The sequence below is a fragment of the Giraffa tippelskirchi genome, chromosome 3 (genome assembly GCF_054371585.1).
Source record: "Giraffa tippelskirchi isolate mGirTip1 chromosome 3, T2T-mGirTip1v1.2.pri, whole genome shotgun sequence".
NCBI lineage: Eukaryota > Metazoa > Chordata > Mammalia > Artiodactyla > Giraffidae > Giraffa > Giraffa tippelskirchi.
Window position 1 is genome coordinate 9817536 of NC_137277.1, and position 17879 is coordinate 9835414.

General features: G+C 54.8%; 1 protein-coding gene across 2 annotated transcripts; it reads right to left on the bottom strand.

The window, feature by feature from the left end:
- Positions 1 to 2840: 2840 nt before the first annotated feature.
- LGALS3BP (galectin 3 binding protein) lies at positions 2841 to 13225 on the bottom strand. Of its 2 annotated transcripts, none has more exons than XM_081575707.1 (6): positions 13124 to 13225; positions 11135 to 11211; positions 9905 to 10096; positions 9086 to 9217; positions 6565 to 6817; positions 2841 to 4468 (listed from the first exon to the last, which is right to left on the bottom strand). In XM_081575707.1, the coding sequence occupies exons 2-6, from the start codon at positions 11184 to 11186 to the stop codon at positions 3439 to 3441; spliced, it is 1659 nt and encodes a 552-aa protein (XP_081431833.1). In that variant the 5' UTR covers positions 11187 to 11211; positions 13124 to 13225; the 3' UTR covers positions 2841 to 3438. The 2 variants fall into 2 exon arrangements, with proteins under 2 accessions (XP_081431833.1, XP_081431834.1); XM_081575708.1 differs by having other exon boundaries at positions 13098 to 13225.
- Between the last annotated feature and the right edge of the window lie 4654 nt (positions 13226 to 17879).

A 17879-nucleotide genomic window follows, 5' to 3' on the forward strand; every position in this document is an offset into this window, starting at 1 on the left:
AGTGCCCTTGTGGCTTATCTCTGAAGGTCAGAGAGGGCCCCCCCCACCAGAGACACTGTCATTGAGAGGGCTTCCTGACTGCAATGGGAGGGATGTGGCTAGCTGTTCATGAGATGCTCAAGACCAAAATAAATGAGCAGCTTGCAAAACTCTTACTTAATTCTTATCACTGAGAAAAAAGCTGAGCAGAGCCACCATGAGAGGGGTGCGGTCCCCTCCCAATTTCTGGGTCACTCAGAGCCACCTCAGAGGCAAGTGGTCAAACTTCTTAGGCCCTGCACACTCAACAGTATGCAGTCCTGACAAACTTCCTTCTGGCCATTAACCAGGTGACAGAGAGCTCCTGGGAAAGGTTTTGTGGGCTCTCATACACACTTGGTTAGCAGACTATCTTGAACTAGACCAGGTGAAGATCCCAGTGGGCCCTCCTGTTGTTCTAGACACAGCCTGATCGGAGCAGAGTGGCATAGTCCAACACCTGGAATGCGGCTGTTGTGAGCAATTCTTTCTCTCACGTGCAGACACACACACACCACCTGCTTTGGGAGTGCGCCAGCTCTCTGATTCTGTGCCCGCACCCTGCTGTCTCACTATGCCACAGCCGAAGGGTGGCCCTGGCCACTTAGAAAAGGGCACCCCCTCTGGACGTTTGAGGTGGCACGTGCAACGCTTGGTGCTGCTGTAGCCCGTTAGTGGTGACCCAAAACCTGGAGTCAGAAAAGGCAGGCAGCTCACCTGCCATCCAAGGAATGGTCATTTAGCTAGATTTGGATTGGTCCTCCTCACCCATCAGTCCACCTTAGCACTACCAGCCCTGGACTCACTGACCAGCATGATGGCTGGACGGCTGCTCCCAGAGCATACAGGTGCCAAGGTCAAGGGATTTGCTGTTGTAAGAGTAGCCCATGACATGGAGCTGGCCTGTGAATCGGAGGGCGAGGACAAATCCCAAGGCTCAGGATTACAGTGATGAAAGACAGAAGAATCTGGGTCTGAAGACATCAACAGCACATTAGCCAATCCTGGAACCGCCCAGCTTCCAGATTCCTTAATACATTCTTTCATCATTGACTGCCGAACAGAACAGAACAAAACAACCCCAAACAAACACCCAACCCTGGGCTCCATTCTGTGGCAGTGTGTGTCCCTCCCTGACCTGGACCCCTAGTGTGGGAGCCAGTGGTGGCCGAGCAGGACAGATTAGTCCCCAGGGCCAGACGTTCTGCGTCCAGTCCCCCTAACTCTGGACTCTGCTGGTTTAGAGTTTTTACACCCATGAAAGGAATGTTTCCACCAAGAGACACCTCCAGGCTCCACTGGCCAGAAGCTGAGACCAGCATCTGATCTGGGGGACCTCTCATGTGCTCGGGCAAATGGGATGGGTGAGGAAAGAAGGTGGGAGGCCTACCCTGGGCTGCTGGACCCTGATCACCAGGGGGACAAGCCTGCCACTCGAAAGCCCACAAGGAGGATGGAAGGAACTCGGGGATTCCTCGGGCGTGTCCTCAAACTGCCAATCCCATGGCTCAAGGTGGGGCTGCAGGCTTCCTCATAGCCCGGATCCACCAGGGCCTGGAGTACTCTGGAAAGAAGGTTCCGGTTACCTGACCAGGCCTGTACCTTCATTACTGGGGTGCTGGCGGTGGGCAGAGGTCCAGGGAGCGGGTAGGAGAGGAGGATGCTGTGGGTTTGTGGCTCATTGCTTCAGTGAGACTGGCGCTCCCCTGTGTGTGTCTGGTGCACTTTGATAACCAATATTTCCTGTCTTCCTTCCAGCTACGGTCCCCGATGGTGGTGATGGCCATGGTCAACAGTATGGTTTAAACAAAGTGGTAGATTTTTAAGATGTCAAAGGACCACCATAGAGGTGGCCAAGATGGTGGGCCTGGACCCTGGGAGGGGGTGGGACTGGGGGGTGCCTTCTGGGAAAGGGTGAAGCTGCGTGGGGTCAGGCAGAGGCTTTGTGTATCCCTGCTCTTGTTTTTGCGGGGCTGATGGGGAAGAGGCGTGTGTGGCGGGGACAGCTGCCGTCTTGGCTGCCCAGCTTCTGAATCTCCCTCCCATTGGGTGAGTCTAGTGCCGTCTCCCTTCTCAACAGTCCAGATGCTTGTTCTCTCAGACCCTGGCCAAGAGTGGAGGGCACGTGGCCTGAGCCTGGCCAACCAGATGCTTCCACCGGGGCCTGGTGCCTGGAGCATGTGTATCACAAAGAAGCAGGGACAGTTTAGAATTCCTGCCCTGCTTGCGGTGGGGCAGCCTCCAGCGCCCAGAACCGGGTGGTGGCATTCTAATGCAATGTCCCCACGGGACCCCAGGCCCGGTTCCCTTGCCTTGCCCTAGATTCCGTGGGTCTTCCAGTCTCCTTCTAGTACACCCTTCTTCTGTCTTTTATTTGTGCTCGAGCACCCCATTGGTGGCCTTCTAGGTTCTTTGCAGATTTCCATTTCTACAAACAATGCTGGGACGAGAACCTCTGCATCCTTCCCCATGCACAAGTGGGAAGATGGATGGGGACGAGATTCTGATCACCTACTGTTCCTTCTCCCTGGAACACACACACCCTCCTGCCATTTTCCCCATGTCTGCTGCCCCTCACTCTTCATTTCTCCACTGAGATCCACTAAAGTAACTCCAGCCTATGCCTCCCACCTTCCTTCCTCTGGTTTCCATCACCCATTATTCCCACTGGTCCTCACCCCAAGTGTTGCTTGCTTGTGATGGCCTGTCTCACCCATGAGACTGCAGCAGCTTCACAGGGAAGGGACCACGTCGGCTCATTACTGGATCCCAGGGCCTAGCACATCATCCTGTGTCCCAACACCCTATGGACTCAACAGCCCTTTCTGTGTGAACAAGAGAACTTGGGCACCACAGTGCAATTTTAATGATCTCAGACAAGGGACAGAAGAGGGTGGAGAAAGTGAAAGTCCAGGTAGGAAGCCCAACAGCTCCTGGCTCACACCTCATTGCTTCCCAACAAATTAGCGGGCAGTTGAAGTGGGAGTTCTCAGCTCGTAGAGCGTACTAGTTGAAGGAAGGAAGGAAGTGTTAGTCGCTCAGCCGTGTCCAACTCTTTGCAACAAGTTGTCTCTGACTTTGCGACTCCATAGACTGTAGCCTGCCAGGCTCCTCTGTCCGTGGGATTCTCCAGGCAAGAATACTGGAGTGGGTTGCCATTCCCTTCTCCAGGGGATCCTCCCTACCCAGGGGTTGAACCCAGGTCTCCTACACTGCAGGCAGATTCTTTACCATCCGAGCCACCAGGGAAGTCTGCAGTAGCTGAAGTCTTCCAGTAGTTTCTGTAAGCTCAGAGAGATCAACAGAAGCAGGGGGGCCACCTGGTGGCCGGTGGTTGAAGGTGGCTGCAGAGAGGAGGTAAAGGAGAGGAGGTGCCCAGCCTCTGTGCGCCCCTGCCCACCCTGACCTCCAGCCTCGAGTCTAGTCCATGCCCATGGAGTTGGTCAGGTAGAAGGGACGGATGACGACTTGGAACCTGCTGAAGGACCCTGCCGGGCAGGGGAAGGAAGCATTACTGGAGCTGTTGGTACTCAGGGCGCTGGGGATCAGGGCCTTCCAGTCCTTGAAGTCGAGGATGTCCGCCACGAAGCTCCCCTCACAGTGCAGCAGGGCCCGGTTTTCATAGCCGATGGTGGGATTGGAGTAGCGGGACTTGGAGAGAGCCAGGAGAGGGGTTTCATCGGAGGAGCATGAGAACCCGTGGTTCCAGCAGCTCTGGCGGGTGGGGAGGTAGATGAAAGTCCAGGAGATGGAGCTGGACTGGAAGAGGAAGCTGGGATGCTGGGGGGTCTGGAAGGACCGGTAGGGGTTGTAACTGGACCTCATCACGGACTCACTCCAGGTGGGCGAGGTGTAAAGCCGGGGCTGGTAGGCGTCCTCGGTCAGGTTCAGGCCCCAGTACTGAGCCAGCAGCTCAAAGGGCACAGTGTGGAACTCCAGGGCCTGCAGTATCTTCTTCTGGAGGAGTGCCTCATGACTCCAGTACAGGGACAGGTTAAACTGCAGTGAGAAGAGGTCCCGGGGTAGCATCATGGGGAACCGCACCTTCTCCACCAAGCCCTCCACTTCCTCGTGGGAGGGGTGACTCTCCTGGCTCCACTTGTCCACGGCCAGCAGCAGGACTAGTTCGCTGGGCACCACCAGCTCGGTCCTGGAGAGCAGGTCTCGGAGCAGGGCCGGGGGGACGCTCGGCCAGGCCTCGGCCTGCATCAGGGCCCCAAAGTTCCAGGCCAGAAACCGCACGCAGATCTCCTCCAGCACGGGGTCCCGGGTGGCCAGGGCATAGGCATAGAGCTCCAGGGGTGTCTGGAAAGAGGGGTCCTGGGGGATGAGGATGGCAAAGAGGTGCCCGCAGTAACTCTGCAGCTGCTTGGCCTGGTAGGCAGAGGCGAGTTTGTGCAAACACTTCACCGATGACAGGGACACGTCGATCCTCCGGGAGTAGAGGTACCTGGGGAGAGACGAGGGCTGATGCTTGGCCACACCCCTTCTCCTGAAGGGTGACAGGTGTGCCCTGGTGCAGGTGTGCGGCTGATACCTGGGGTGCTAACTATTTCAGCAGGCACTTGGAGCCCCCTGATTTATCTCCTGAGTCAACCCCCCTTCTAAGCTCACATTGGCCGAGAGCCAGGTGCACAGGCAGCTGGGCGGATCCCAGACTCCTTGAGGATGTTGCTTCATCCTCATTGGTGGGAACAGTCCCACCACCTCCTCCATCATCACCATCGTCTTCGTGGGCTGAGCCCCGACACCAGGACCTGCTGGCTGTCTGGGGCATTGCCCTTCCCTTTCCCCTGTCATTCCCCTGGACAGAACTCTTGAGTTCCCCACTGGGTGCCCATGGGCGCCCCTGTGCCCCAGCACCTGTCTGGTGCCCCCATGACATGGGCATCATCATGGGTCACCTCCTGTCTGCCATCCCTGCCAGCTGTGAGCCCGTGGGTGGCACCCAGTCTATGCCATCTGCCATGTAACTCAGTGCGCCACCAGGAGGCACTTTGCTGTGTGAAGACACGTGCGGAGGGAGCCTGCTGGGAGGGGAAAGGCCAGGCGATGGCCCCTGCCATCTCCTGGGAGACAGTGAGTGGGGCCCTGCTTTGGAAAGAACCAAACTCTCTTCACCGCTTCTCTCGAATGATGAGCCTTCCAGAGAGCCTCAGACTTTCTGGCTTCCCCATCACCTGAACACGGAGCCTCGGGTGCACAGAATGGAGCCGGGACCCCACAGAGTCCAGTGGGAGGAGAAGAGGTGGGCCGGCCCTTGTCCCACCCTCTCTGCCTTGATGTGCTAAGCATATCCTGTGATTCTGCTGCTGACCGTGAACTCGAGAGCAAAAATGGTCATCTGTACCACGTGGGGGCCACTGGGCAGAGGGAAGGGGAGTGTGGGGGTGGGGGTGGAGGCGGTGAACAAGGGTCTCCAGAGGCCCTCAAGGGCCTGGATGGGGCTCATTGCTGCCTCTCTGCCTTAGAGGAGGGAGAGAGACAGAGAGCAAGGGAGGGAGAGAGAGGGAGAGACAGAGAGAGACACAGAGATACGGGGCGATAGGAAGATAGAGAGAGACACAGTGAGAGGCAGAAAGAGACAGGAAGGCAGAGAGAGACAGAGCTGGAGCACATGGCTAGACAGTCCAGAGAATCACTGAACTCTGACCAATGGCGGTGACTGATGGGCCGAGAGGCTGAGGCCAGGCACAGATGCATCACAGACCTCAGTCCTGCTAGGAGGGGCACAGGACAGCTGCCAAGCTCTCGTCCTTGGCTGAAAAGGCACCATTGAATCTTTTTTAACTGCCATTTGCTGTTTCCTCTTAAATGTCACTTTCGGCTCCTACAATTTTGGGTCATGAGAGGGAACGGCTTTTCATACACTCGGTTCTTTCTTCAAACTGATGCTCCCAGAACGCCAGCCCCTGGGAAGCCCACCCAAGGTGGTGACATAGTGACCCCCCCCCCCGGCAGGATGGTCTGCGGGGGATGGGGCTGACCCCTTGGGGCCCACTCTCAACTGGGAGACGGGCTCCCGGGTGTGGCCAGCCCGCTGGTTAGACCACCGCCTGGACGGTGCCACCTGGGGATTTTCTCCCCACTTTCTTCTGGCAGCAGACTTGGATTCCCGTTTCTTTAAAAAAATTTTCACAGCAGCAAATCAGTGAGGTGAGAAGAGGAAGAATGACTTTGATAGTTATATTTTGGGTGCTTATGATACCCGAGAGGTGTGGGGTGTGTGTGTGTGTGTGTGTGTGTGTGTGTGTGTGTGTGTGTGTGTGTGTGTGTGTGAGGGCTGACCCATTTCTCACAGTCCCCGTGGAAAGAATACATAAGAATGTGTATGCAAAGGTGAGGACGCGTGGCTGAGAAGGTGAGTGTGAGCACGTGTGTGGGTGTGTGAGCATGTGTGCACACAAGTGTGCGAGCACAAACGTGGTTGCACTCGTGTGTGTTCAGGTGAGCACAGCTGCAGGTGGTGCCGCATTCCTTGTCCCTGGGGTTTTCCTCTGGAGGGAACGCTGCCCAGTCCCCGGGCCCGGCTCCGAGGCCACTCACCTGATGAAGTCCCTGACAACAGGCACACACTCAGCATCCACCTCCATGGTGACCCTGCTGCCCGGCTCCTTCCACAGGCCATGGGCCTCGGGGTTGGTGGACAGGATCAGCTTGTGGGCGCAGATGGCCAGCTCGTCCTCCTCACTCGCCTTCACATGGATGAACAGGTCACAGCCCTTCTGGCTCTCAAAGATCTGCTCTAGAGCCGCGGGGAGTTTGCCAGACAGGTCGAAGGTGTAGACACCTCTGGTTTCTATGGAGGGGCAGAGGCAGGCATGTTAGGAGGGGCCCCTCACTTGCTTCCTCAGTGACCCGGAAACATTTTCGCTCCCCGGAGTCAGATTCTTCCCTTAAACTGTGGGTCCTGCCTTATCGACTCAGAAAGGCTCCTGGGGAGACGAGGAAAGAACGGCCCTGGAACACAGGGTGCTGTTGCCCCTCGTGGCCCAGAGCCCCACCCCATGAAACACCCCTAAGCTCACCTGCCCCCCAGCATTCAGATGGCACATCTTGGGGGGGGATCTGGAGGGGCTGACTTCCAGAACTTGAGGTCCCATCCCAATCAATCACCCAGATGTGACTTTCTAAAACCTGAACCTCCTGCCTGGTCTTGTCTGAAGGGGGTCCCAAGGCAATGCGGTTTAGAGCTTTGGGGTCCTTGGCAGCCTCCTACAAGGGACTGAGGCCTAGAGAAGCTACTGGAAGCCCGCAGCCTGGTTTGGGGGTGATGCACCACCTCTCCCAGCAGAAACTGAAGGCTGGCGTTTCAAGGGGTGAGCCTGCAGAGTGTAGACACGGGGTGCACAGGCACCTCACTTCACTGTGCGTCGCCATGTTTCTCAGAAACTGAAGGTTGCGGCAACGGTGTCTTGAGCTTTGCTATTTTTTTTTCCGATGACATTTGCTCACTTTGTGTCTCTGTGTCACTGTTTGGCAATTCTCAGTGATTTTTGATGTTACTGTTGCAAAAAGATTATGACTTGCTGAAGGCTCAGAGGGTAGTTAGCAAGTTTTAGCATTCAAGTATTGGTTTCTTTCGGCTGTACCTCATGGTATGCAGGATCCTAGTTCCCTGGCCAGGAACTGAACCCATGCCCTCTGCACTGGAAGTGCGGAGTCATAATCACTGTACCCCCAGGGAAGTTCCGATAGAGTATTGCTTAATTAAGGTATGTACATTATTTTTTTAAAACATAAAGTGTGTATATTATTATCATTATTTTTACTGCTAGCTTTTCTGGTTTATTGGGGCTTCCCTAGTGGCTCAGATGGTAAAGAATTAGCCTGTGGTGCGGGATACTGGGGCTCAGTCCCTGGGTTGGGATTGAGGAGGAGGAGGGCATGGAAACCCACTCCAGTGTTCTCGCCTGGAGATTCCCCATCGACAGAGGAGCCTGGCGGGCTACAGTCCATGGGGTCACCGAGTCGGACACGACTGAGAATAAGCAACAGCACTGGTTTATTGATTTTATGCCATTGGTCTATTATATTTAGGATTGGCCATTCTTTACATTTGTTCTCTTCAAAAAAAAAAAGGGAGAGAGAGAAAATATGCATATTTATGTTATCTGAAACTCCAACTTCAATCCTTTCAATGCAACAAGGCCCTGCCCTTTGTGCCACTGAGCGGGGTTAGTCTCCCTGTACATCCCCCTGTCACAGCAAGGGGGCGCTGCTGGGCCAGGAGCCTGTGCCCGGTGACAACTGCTTCTGTCTCTCCGGGATCCTTTGCTGTGGGGTGGTGGGAGCTGCGGGCTTTCCCGCCGCTCCTGGAGAGTGGGCATCACCTACGGACCTTTGCTCAGGCAGGCGTGTGATTCGAGCGGAGCGAATCAGGAGGCAGCTGAGAATCCTAGAACTCTCAGCTAGGATCAGGAAATCTTCGTTCCAGTCTCAGCTCTGCTTCTGAGTGTGTTTGTTTATTCATTTAATTGAAGTATGTGGCTCACAATGTTATTTTAATTTCAGGTGAGGAACATAGTGATTCAATATTTTAGTATGCACATTGTTCCTTCAGACATAATGCTGTTGCACACTTAGTAGACGACAGCAGAGTGTACACACAAGTTCTACAAGCACTGGGAAAAAAATTCATGTGATTTGCTTTACTGAGATCCTCACCTTGCTGCAATGTCTGGAACCTATGCTATCTCTGAGGTGTGCCTGTATTTGGAAGGTGGCTCAGTGCCTAAGAATCAGGTTAAAATGGAACATTTCTGAGCGGCTCCAGGGAGGGTGAGGAGGAAGTGAGGAGCCCTTGCTGCGAGGTGGTGGGATCTGTGGGCTTTCCCGCCCCTCCTGGAGAGCGGGCATCACCTGCCAACGTTTGCGCAGGTAGGTGTGTGATTCGTGTGGAGCCGAGGAGCCGGCCTGACCACCGTCCCTGGGATCCAGGTCTCGGGCCTCTGGGGCAGCTCTTGCGGGGTGGGGCAGGGAGGGCCCTGGGGCTCACTACTGTCCCTGGGATCCAGGTCTCGGGCCTCTGGGGCTCAGGATGGGGTGCTACCCCCACCCCACTCACCGTTGGTGCAGATCACGCTGGCGTCCTTGTCGTGTCTGCAGTTGCTCCGCATCCAGCCCAGGGATGAGCAGTTGGCCAGCGAGGGCTCCGTCCCCGTGCACCTCACCTCGTCCAGCATGATAGGGCCATGTCCTGGAAGAATAGCAAGGACGACTGAGCCCGGAAGGGGAGCTGGGGCTCTCGGCCCCAGGAGGAAGGCCCTGCCAACAGCGCTGCTTCCCCGAGAAGCCTAGTAAAGGACAGTCGCAGTTACACACAGAGATGGAGAAAAGCACTCTGCAATCCTGCCATCCCAGTAAAGCGGCCCCTGGTTGGTGACGTCCCCTCCAGCATGGGTCCACGTGAGCCCGTGTTTTTACCCGGTACCATCGTGTGACTACTGGAGCATGGGTGCAGATCTATTATTGTAACTTCGTGCCATGAAATAGCCTTGTTTGACCCGGTCGGTCGGCTTCGTATAGATACCAAATAATTATACTGTAACTTATGCCTCTATCCCTATGGCTGAATATTTGGATGATTTCTCTTTTTTCAGAATCACAGGCACTGCACACAGACTTTTCTTTTGGGGGGGAACTGTTTCAAGAAGGTAAAGTCCCAGAGTGGAGTTTCTGGACTGGAGGGAACAGCTGCTAGGCAAATGTGAGTGCAGACTGGGCCGCCAGCTCTTGGCCAACGCAGGGCTTCTGCCTCTTTGAAAACTTTGCCAGCGTGGAGCTGGGGGGAAGGCCATTTGCACGCCTTAGGTATGAGCCCTTCCTGGGCCTGGTTCCTTGGCAGCGCGTCCTACTTTGGGGGACCTGGGCACCCGCGGGTTACCTGGCCCAAAGGCAGCTCCGCCCAGAGCCTTGGTGGCGTTCTGGAAGCCCAGGGCATGGCAGACGACGTTGGCGTCCATCAGGTCCCACATGTTATCACACACCGTCCCCCACTGGCCACTGTAGTAGATCTCCACGCGGCCCTTGTTGGCGGAGCCCCCGTCGGCCAGCCGCAAGTCACCGTCTTTCACGCCTGTGGGCTCCCAAGGGAGAGCAGAGGTCAGCAAGGATGGAGGCTGGGTGCTGGGCCTCCATCCCTGGGTGGCAGCCTGGCCACCCCACACTCTAGGGGGCCATGCGCTTTCATGGGGGCGGTAGAGTTCTCCCCAACAGGGGTGAACCCTGGACCATTAGCTTCGAACATCCCATCCATCCTCGAGGGGATCACCCCCTGGGAGGAGTGAAAAATACACATTGACACCCCCCACATACACACACTGAGGGTAGACTTCCTCTTTCTTGTCCTTGGGGTCTGAGTCCCTCATGCTATTGATAGAGAAGGGCCAGGGGGGCTCTTGGTGCCACCTGAGAGTGAGGTGGCAGGACCCCAAGGGAAGAATAGGCCCACACTGGCCCCACCTGTGGGTGTCTGGGGCTTGGGGTGCAGCCTGGGCACCATGGCAAGGACTGCTGGGAGGGGTATAGGGGAACGCCTGGGGGCAATAGGCCCAGAGCGCCCTGGAAACACAGGAAGAGTATGCCAGACCAGGAGAGAAAGCAGGGTCCCAGCTCCACACTCACCCTTCTGGGACTCAGCCCGCTGACCTCCCCACCCAGCCAACCTCAGCCCCTGCTGGAGCCGACAGGGTCAGGCAGAAGCCAGGTGCCAGGTCAAAGGGCATTTCTCAGATGGGGTGTAACAGGCCTTCCATGGGGTCACCGGGAAGAGGAAGGGCCTCTGAGCGTGACGAGCGTGAGGACAGGTGTCCAGGACTCTGGAAGCTGACTGTCCAAAGGGCACCGACCTCAGGCCCCTCGGGGTTTGGCGGCTCTGTGGGCCCCTCCCCCCTGGTCCCTCTGGGTGAGAATGGAGCTCCCTGGCCTCCTCTCCAAACCTCCGAGCCATGACTGGGGGCAGCCAGGGCTTCATGCAGGGGAGAAGACCCAGGCTGGCCCCTGTGACCCAAATGCTGGGCAGAACACTGCCTTGACTTTCTGCAAGGGGAAGGGGCTGACCTTGCAGAGCAAAGTCACAGACGGCTGCTCTCGGCATTCCTGGGGCTCAGCTCACCTCGAGTCCCCGCGACCAGCAGCCACACCCAGAGGAGCCGTAGGGGCGCCATGGCCTTGCCTGGGGGGTCCCTTGTCCTGCAGCGAAAGGAGGCAGCGAAGTGAGATGGTGGAGCTGGACAGGCCTCGGGCCCTCCTCGTGGAGGGTGCTCTGGGTGTCCCAGTGGGGGCCCCTCACCTCATCTGAAGGTGGTCCTCCAAGGATGAGGAAGACTTGCCCAGATGAAGGGGGGGTCTCTGGGCAGCGAGGACAGTGGGGGACAAAGGTGCCCATATCAGAAAGCTAGTCCCTGGGCATGACTGTCAGGGGGCATGGGTGGGAAGGGCGGGGAGGGAGGAGGCAGAGGCTGCAGGGCCGAGATTGGGAGGACCTGGGGGACCCCGCTCAGGGTGGCTGAGAGATGGCAGGGATGGCTCAGATGGCAGGCCAGCCTGCGAGAGTATCCTGAGGTCTGCAGCTGCCGAAGAACATTGCGTGGGCTCTGGCCCATGTGAAACCTGGAAAGGAGGGGCACGAGAGTGGGGCAGGGTGGGGAGGTGTCAGAAGGAGGCCACAGAAACCCGGGCAGGGCTGACACAGGGATGGAGAGCAGAGACTGGGCTGGAGGTTGAGTGGTGGGGGGGAGGAGAGGGATGAGGGCTAAGACCCAGGCCTCTGCCTGGGCAGCTGAGTGGGGTTGGGGGGAGACTAGGGGAGGGGAACAAGATGAGAGGACACTCTGGGTCCACTCAGTGTATGCCTGGCACTGCCACCTCTGAGGTCAGCGCCCCCAAGAAACAGAGGCTGGAGGAGGCGGGGGACCACAAAGGCCACACAGCCAGCCCCGGGGGAGGGGGGCGGGGGGACCCAAGTCTCTCCACTTTTTCCAGGACGTCTTGCCTCTGTAATTCTCATAGCTCGCTTTTTCTCTTTGCCCACATTCTGCCCCTCACCTGTCTCCCTCCCCTAATGTCCGCATACCAGTGCAGGGAGGCAGGAAGAGGGGCGTGGAGGGGGTGCAGAGAGTCCCTGCTGCTCTCGCCCAGTAAGGACCTTGCGACACCCACACCCCGACTCAGGGCCCAGCCAGTAGGGCTGTGGCCACTGTTGTGGGCATCCCTCGAGTCAGGGTCTAGTAACAAGACCCCCTGGGGGCTCCCAGGCACGAGGGCCTGCTGTTGTTGAACAGCGTCCTTCAGGACTGCTCACACCACTGGCTCATGGAATCCTGACCATGACCCTGAGAAATACCTCGTTGATCCCACCTTACAAGTGAAGGTGCTGAAGCCCGGAAGGGTATCCAGCTCTGCTCACACAGCTGGGGAGCCGTAGGCGGTGAGTGGCCTTGGGGCAATCTGCCCAGCAGCCTCGCTCTCTTCATTACACTGACCTCAGCTGATGGCTGAGAGGCCAGAATGACCAACCACCCAGCACACCGGGGCCTGTCCTAGTTTTAGCACTGGAAGTCCTAAGTCCTGAGACGTGTCCTCGGGCCTCGGGGACGGCTGGTCACCCTCTGCACTCCCCAGAGAGTGGCGGCCACCAGCTTTGCTCATCCTGAAACAGGAATCCAGGGTCCCAGACAGATGGCCATTCAGGCACTTGGCTCATGGTATGCAAATGTCACTGCCCTTCGGCTGGCAGTGGCCACCCATCTTTGCCTGACTCATTCAAGAGAGACGAGGCAGAGTTGCCTGCCCCGGGACCGTTCGGCACTCTTGTGCAAACTGGGGAAAGGTGCTCTTCCTTTGGGCAGGCTTAGCCTGAGCTGAAAAGCACAGATCAGAGAGCGCCTCAGCTGAATTGCTTGTCCCCTTTGGGTGGTGTCCTTGTGCACCAGTGAACAACCTGCCCAACTGGACAGAGACACAGGAGCAGCAGTGATGGTCCCTGGATTCAGGAGGAGCATCAGATCCCTAACTGAGCACAGGCAGGGAGACTTGGTCCCTGCAAGATTACACTGTATAGAGAGAGGGACACCCACCTGAGAGCAAGAGGTTGCCAGCTTACCTGCCCGGGGCACCTGCGGATGGCTGTTCTAAGGCCTCCCACTTGCAGAGGAACCTTCAACCCAGAAAACCCTCCCAGTACAGAGTGTGTCAGGCTGGTCCCAGGAAGTGCTTCAGAAAGCTGTCTAGATTTGATTTTCGAGAAACCACCTGACCCTGTTTTCTTCTGGGGTTGGTTGCTGCCAAGGCTTCCTGCTCCCCTCCCCGCCCTTGGCTCTGACTGGGGCAGCTGGGATGGCGGTGCGGGAGGATGGCAGCCGCCCAAGGCTGCAGCCTGGCTGATTTTGCTCTGGTTACAGAGCAAGGTGGCTGATGGCCGCATCTGGATTTCAACACTTTCTCACAAGCTGGGCCGGCGCCAGGGACGGGCGCTGGGGGAGGGCAGAGGAGGGGCAGCAGGGGTCAGCAGTCAGAAGAGCAGAGGATGGGCATGGACAGCTGTCTGCATCCAGGGACGGTGGGCTCTTTCACCGCACGCCCACACCCGCCTCCTGGGTCTCACGTGTTGCCGGGGTGGGGGCAGGGGGGCTGCTTGCCCTGCTCTAAGCACTTGACATGCCTGACCTGAACATCTCACCCCACTGGGGCAGGGGCAGAACCTCTGGAGTGGACTTAAATTATTCTGCCCGTCTCACACCCACTCTGTTTCCTTCCCTCTGACAGAGAGCCTGCACCTTGATTTTCCCCTGGGGAAGCATACTGGGTCTGGCCTGAGTCTGGTAGGTCCGAGACAATGGTGTCAGGGAAGCGTTGTGATCCCAGCCGACCTGGGGGGTCAGTTTTAGACTTCTGGAATGGGACTCTGTAGGGAGCAGGCGGCCTGGAGGCGCTGATACCCTTGGTGCTCCCGATTGTGCCCCGAGGAAAGCCCAGCAGAGGATGCAGGTGAGGGCAGAGAGGAGAGATGGAGGAACCTAGGTCCTGATGCTATGGTTTGAGCACCTGCATCCCCCTGGCCTGAAGTCAAGGCCAAGCCCTGCCTTCAAGGTTAAATGAGGCAGTCAATATCCTCTTTTGTTTCTGTTATTTGCATCCCAGGTTCTGGACGAGAGTGATCCCCTAGGAACGTCCCCAGGTCTCTCTAACCTGCTGGCTGTCACCCTGGTCGGCTCCTGAGAATCACCCAGGAGTTTCACAAACTCCCAGCATCCAGATCCACTATCTCTGGGGTGGGGACAGGCGCTGGCCTTAAAGCCTTGCAGGTGGTTCTATGTACAGCCAGGGCTGAGAACCTTTAGTGGGGAGACAGAGTTTCCCTGGCAGCTCTGAGTCCAAGAGAGTGAGCCCTTGGGTCAATCATTCAATGACTATTTGCCCCAAACGTGAGGTTTGAGGGGGCTACGGGCTCACGTGATCCCCTCTAAAGAAGCTGTTAAGCTCTGTGGGGGGAGGGGGGAGTGGAGCCGCACAAACAGAAGCGGCAGAAGAGACTAGAAAGTGTTAACATCCCACCCAACTGAAGGAGCCTCAGTGCTGGCTGTCACAGAAACCCTGGCCTTGTCACTTCTAGCCTCCATTGGTTCTTGCCCCAGTAAGGAGCTGGTCAAGGTCAAGAGTGCAGAGGAAGTCCTTTGGGAGGCACTGGTGGCACCGTTGAAAAACCCAAGCTGCCGCAGGGCATGGGATCAAAGCCTGGGTGTCTGTTCCCCTCCGGCTCTCAGAGCCTTTCCAGTCTTCCACCCACAAAGGGAACTGGAACAGGAATTGAGACCATCTGCTCCAGAGAGGAATGACTAAGCTGCGATAAGGAGACTGTCCGTGAAAGCCTCGGCTCCACAGATAATCGGGCCCGTGGGGACCATGCGACGTGGCTGCTGGAAGCAGGCAGCCACAGCCAATGCAGTCAAGAGTGTGCTGGGGGCTGTCAGAGACCAGAGCCCGTATGAAGCCTGTAAGACTTTCTTTTGCGCCTCCTCTCCCGCTCCGCCAAACAGGGGAACGCTGCCTGTGATGCCAACGTAGAGATAGCTGGCACTGCTATAATCTTTGATGGGACCCATTCAATACTCCCAACCTCTACAGGAAGTTGTTGTTGTTCAGTTGCTCAGTCATGTCCGACTCTTTACAACTCCAAGGACTGCAGCGTGCCAGGCTTCCCTGTCCTTCACTATCTTCCAGAGTTTGCTCAAACTCATATCCATTGAATTGGTGACGCCATCCAACCATCTCATCATCTGTAGCCCCCTTCTCCTCCTGCCTTCAATCTTTTCCAGCATCAGGGTCTTTTTCAATGAGTCAGCTCTTTGCATCAGGTGTTCAAAATGTTGGGAGCTTCAGCTTCAGCATCAGTACTTCTAATGAATATTGAGGGCTGATTTCCTTCAGGACTGACTGATTCAATCTCCTTGCTGTCCAAGGGACTCTCACGAGTCTTCTCTAGCACCACAGTTAGAAAGCGTCGATTCTTTGGCACTCAGCCTTATGGTCCAACTCTCACATCCCTACATGACTATCGGAAAAACAATAGCTTGGACTATATGGACCTTTGTTGGCAAAATGATGTCTCTACTTTTTAAAACACTGTCTAGGTTTGTCGTAGCTTTTCTTCCAAGGTGCTCTTATTAACTCTTTTTAAAAAAATTTATTTATGTGTTATTTTTGCTGCACTGGGTCTTCGTTGCTTTCTCGTTGCGTTCTCTAGTTGCTTCTAGTTGCTTCTTCGTTGCTTTCTCTAGCTGCAGTGAGCAGGGGCTACTCTCTAGTTGTCCGGCATGGGCTTCTCTTGTGGAGCACAGGCTCTAGGCACATGGGCTCAGTAGTTGTGGCTCACAGGCTTAGTTGCCCCGAGGCGTGTGGAATCTTCCCAGACCAGGGATTGAACCCGCGTCCCCTGAATTGGCAGGAAGATTCTTAACTACTGGACCACCAGGGAAGTCCTCTTATTAACTCTTTAATAGATGAGAAAACAGAGGTGCAGAAAGGGGAAACCCACCCAGTTACACAGCCAAGAAGGGGGACTGCTGGCATGTCAACCACTTTTTCAAAAAACTGACTTGAGATCTGATAATTTACATACAATAAAGTGCATCAATTTAATGAGCTTTGGCAAATGTATACAGATGGTAATCATGACAACCATAACATAGAGACCATTCTTATCATCCCTCAATGTTCTCTTAGGCCCTTTGCTGACAATCCCCTCTACTAGAACCCAACCCTGGCAACCGGCGATCTGCTTACTCCTACTGCAGCTCTGCGTGTTCTAGAATTTCATATAAATGGAAACACACAATATGTAACCTTTAACTTAGCGCATGCTTTTGAGATGTCGCTGAGAATATCAGTAATTGGTTCTGTTTTTGCTGAGTAGTAGCCCACTGTGTGGACAGATCTCAGTTTGTTTCTGCACTTATGCATTGATGGACACCCGCGTCACTCCCAGTTTTGGACTATAATCAGCCTCCCTTATCCATGGCTTCGTGTTCTTCAGTTTCAGTGGCAAACTCTGGTTTAAAAATATTAAATGGAAAATTCCAGAAGTTAACAATTTATGAGTTTTAAATTGTGCACTGTTCTTAGTAGGGTGATAAAAATCCCCCGATATTCCACCTAGGACATGAATCGCCCCCTCCTCCAATGTATTCCATCGATTAGTCAGCTGGTGGCCGTCTTGATTCTCAGATTGTCCAGACATTGCAATGTTTGTGTTAATTAACTCTTATCTTACTTAATAATGGTCCTGGAGCACAATATTTGAGCTGGTAACTCGAATATTCTCTTACCATGCCTAACTTATAAATTAAACTTTACCATAGGTCGGTATGTATGGCAAAAGGCAGTATATATGGGGTTTGATACCATCCACAGTTTCAGGCATCCAATGGAGTCTTGGAAAGTATCTTCTGCAGATACGGGGGTCGGGGAAGGCTACTGTATTACACATAAAACTGTTAAGAACATTTGGAGACAAGTCTTTGTGTGAACGTCAGTTTTTATTTCCTTTGTGGAGGGACAGGATTACTAGGTTCTATGGTCGGTGTATGTGTAACTTCTTAAGAAACTGTCAAACTGTTTTCCAAATTGGCTGAACTCATTTTTGCATCCCTACTGGCAATTCCTATTACTGTTTCAGTGGCTTTAAATGCTCACCAATACTTGGTATCGTCAGTCGTTCAGGGTTTTAGACTTTCAGCATATAGATCTTATGCATATTTTGTTAGATTTTTATCTGTTTCACGTTTTGGGGTGCTATTATAAATGCTGCTGTCTCAAAAAATTTCCAGTTGTTCACTGCACAGAAATAAAATTAATTTTCGTATGTGAACTGTGCATCAGCTGTGCTAAACTCAGCTCTTAGGTCTTTTTTGAAGAGTCCTTAGGGTTTTCCTATCTAGTTGAACTTGTCCTTGGTGAAAAGAGACAGTTTTACCCTTTCTTTCCCAATCTAACGATTCTCCTTTTTCTTGCCTAATTGCACTGTCCGGGACGTCGCATAGGATGGTGGGTAAAGGAAAGTGATAAGCACACTGCCAGTTTCCTAGCTTGATCACGGAGCTGTGGTTGTGTAACAGCATGAAGGGAACACAGCAACACTAATTCTAGTTTGGCAACTTCTTTGTGGCTTAAAATGATTTCAAAATAAAAAGTTAAGTGATAGGGGGAAAAAAAGTGGTGAATACTGACTTTCTTGCCTTGTTCCCAGCCTTCGAAGGAAAGTCTTTTACCATGAAGTATTATGTTAGCTAAAGGTTTTTTTTCACAGACACCCTTTACCAGCCTAAAGAAGTTCCTTTTATTTCTAGTCTGCAAAGAGGTTT

Excerpts from the sequence above, each read along its gene's own strand:
- LGALS3BP (XM_081575707.1), bottom strand. The coding sequence starts at position 11,186 with ATGGCGCCCCTACGGCTCCTCTGGGTGTGGCTGCTGGTCGCGGGGACT. Across the intron at positions 9,218-9,904 it reads CGGAGCTGCCTTTGGGCCAG|GACATGGCCCTATCATGCTG; the intron begins GTAACCCGCGGG and ends CTATTCTTCCAG. Across the intron at positions 4,469-6,564 it reads GTTGTCAGGGACTTCATCAG|GTACCTCTACTCCCGGAGGA; the intron begins GTGAGTGGCCTC and ends GTCTCTCCCCAG.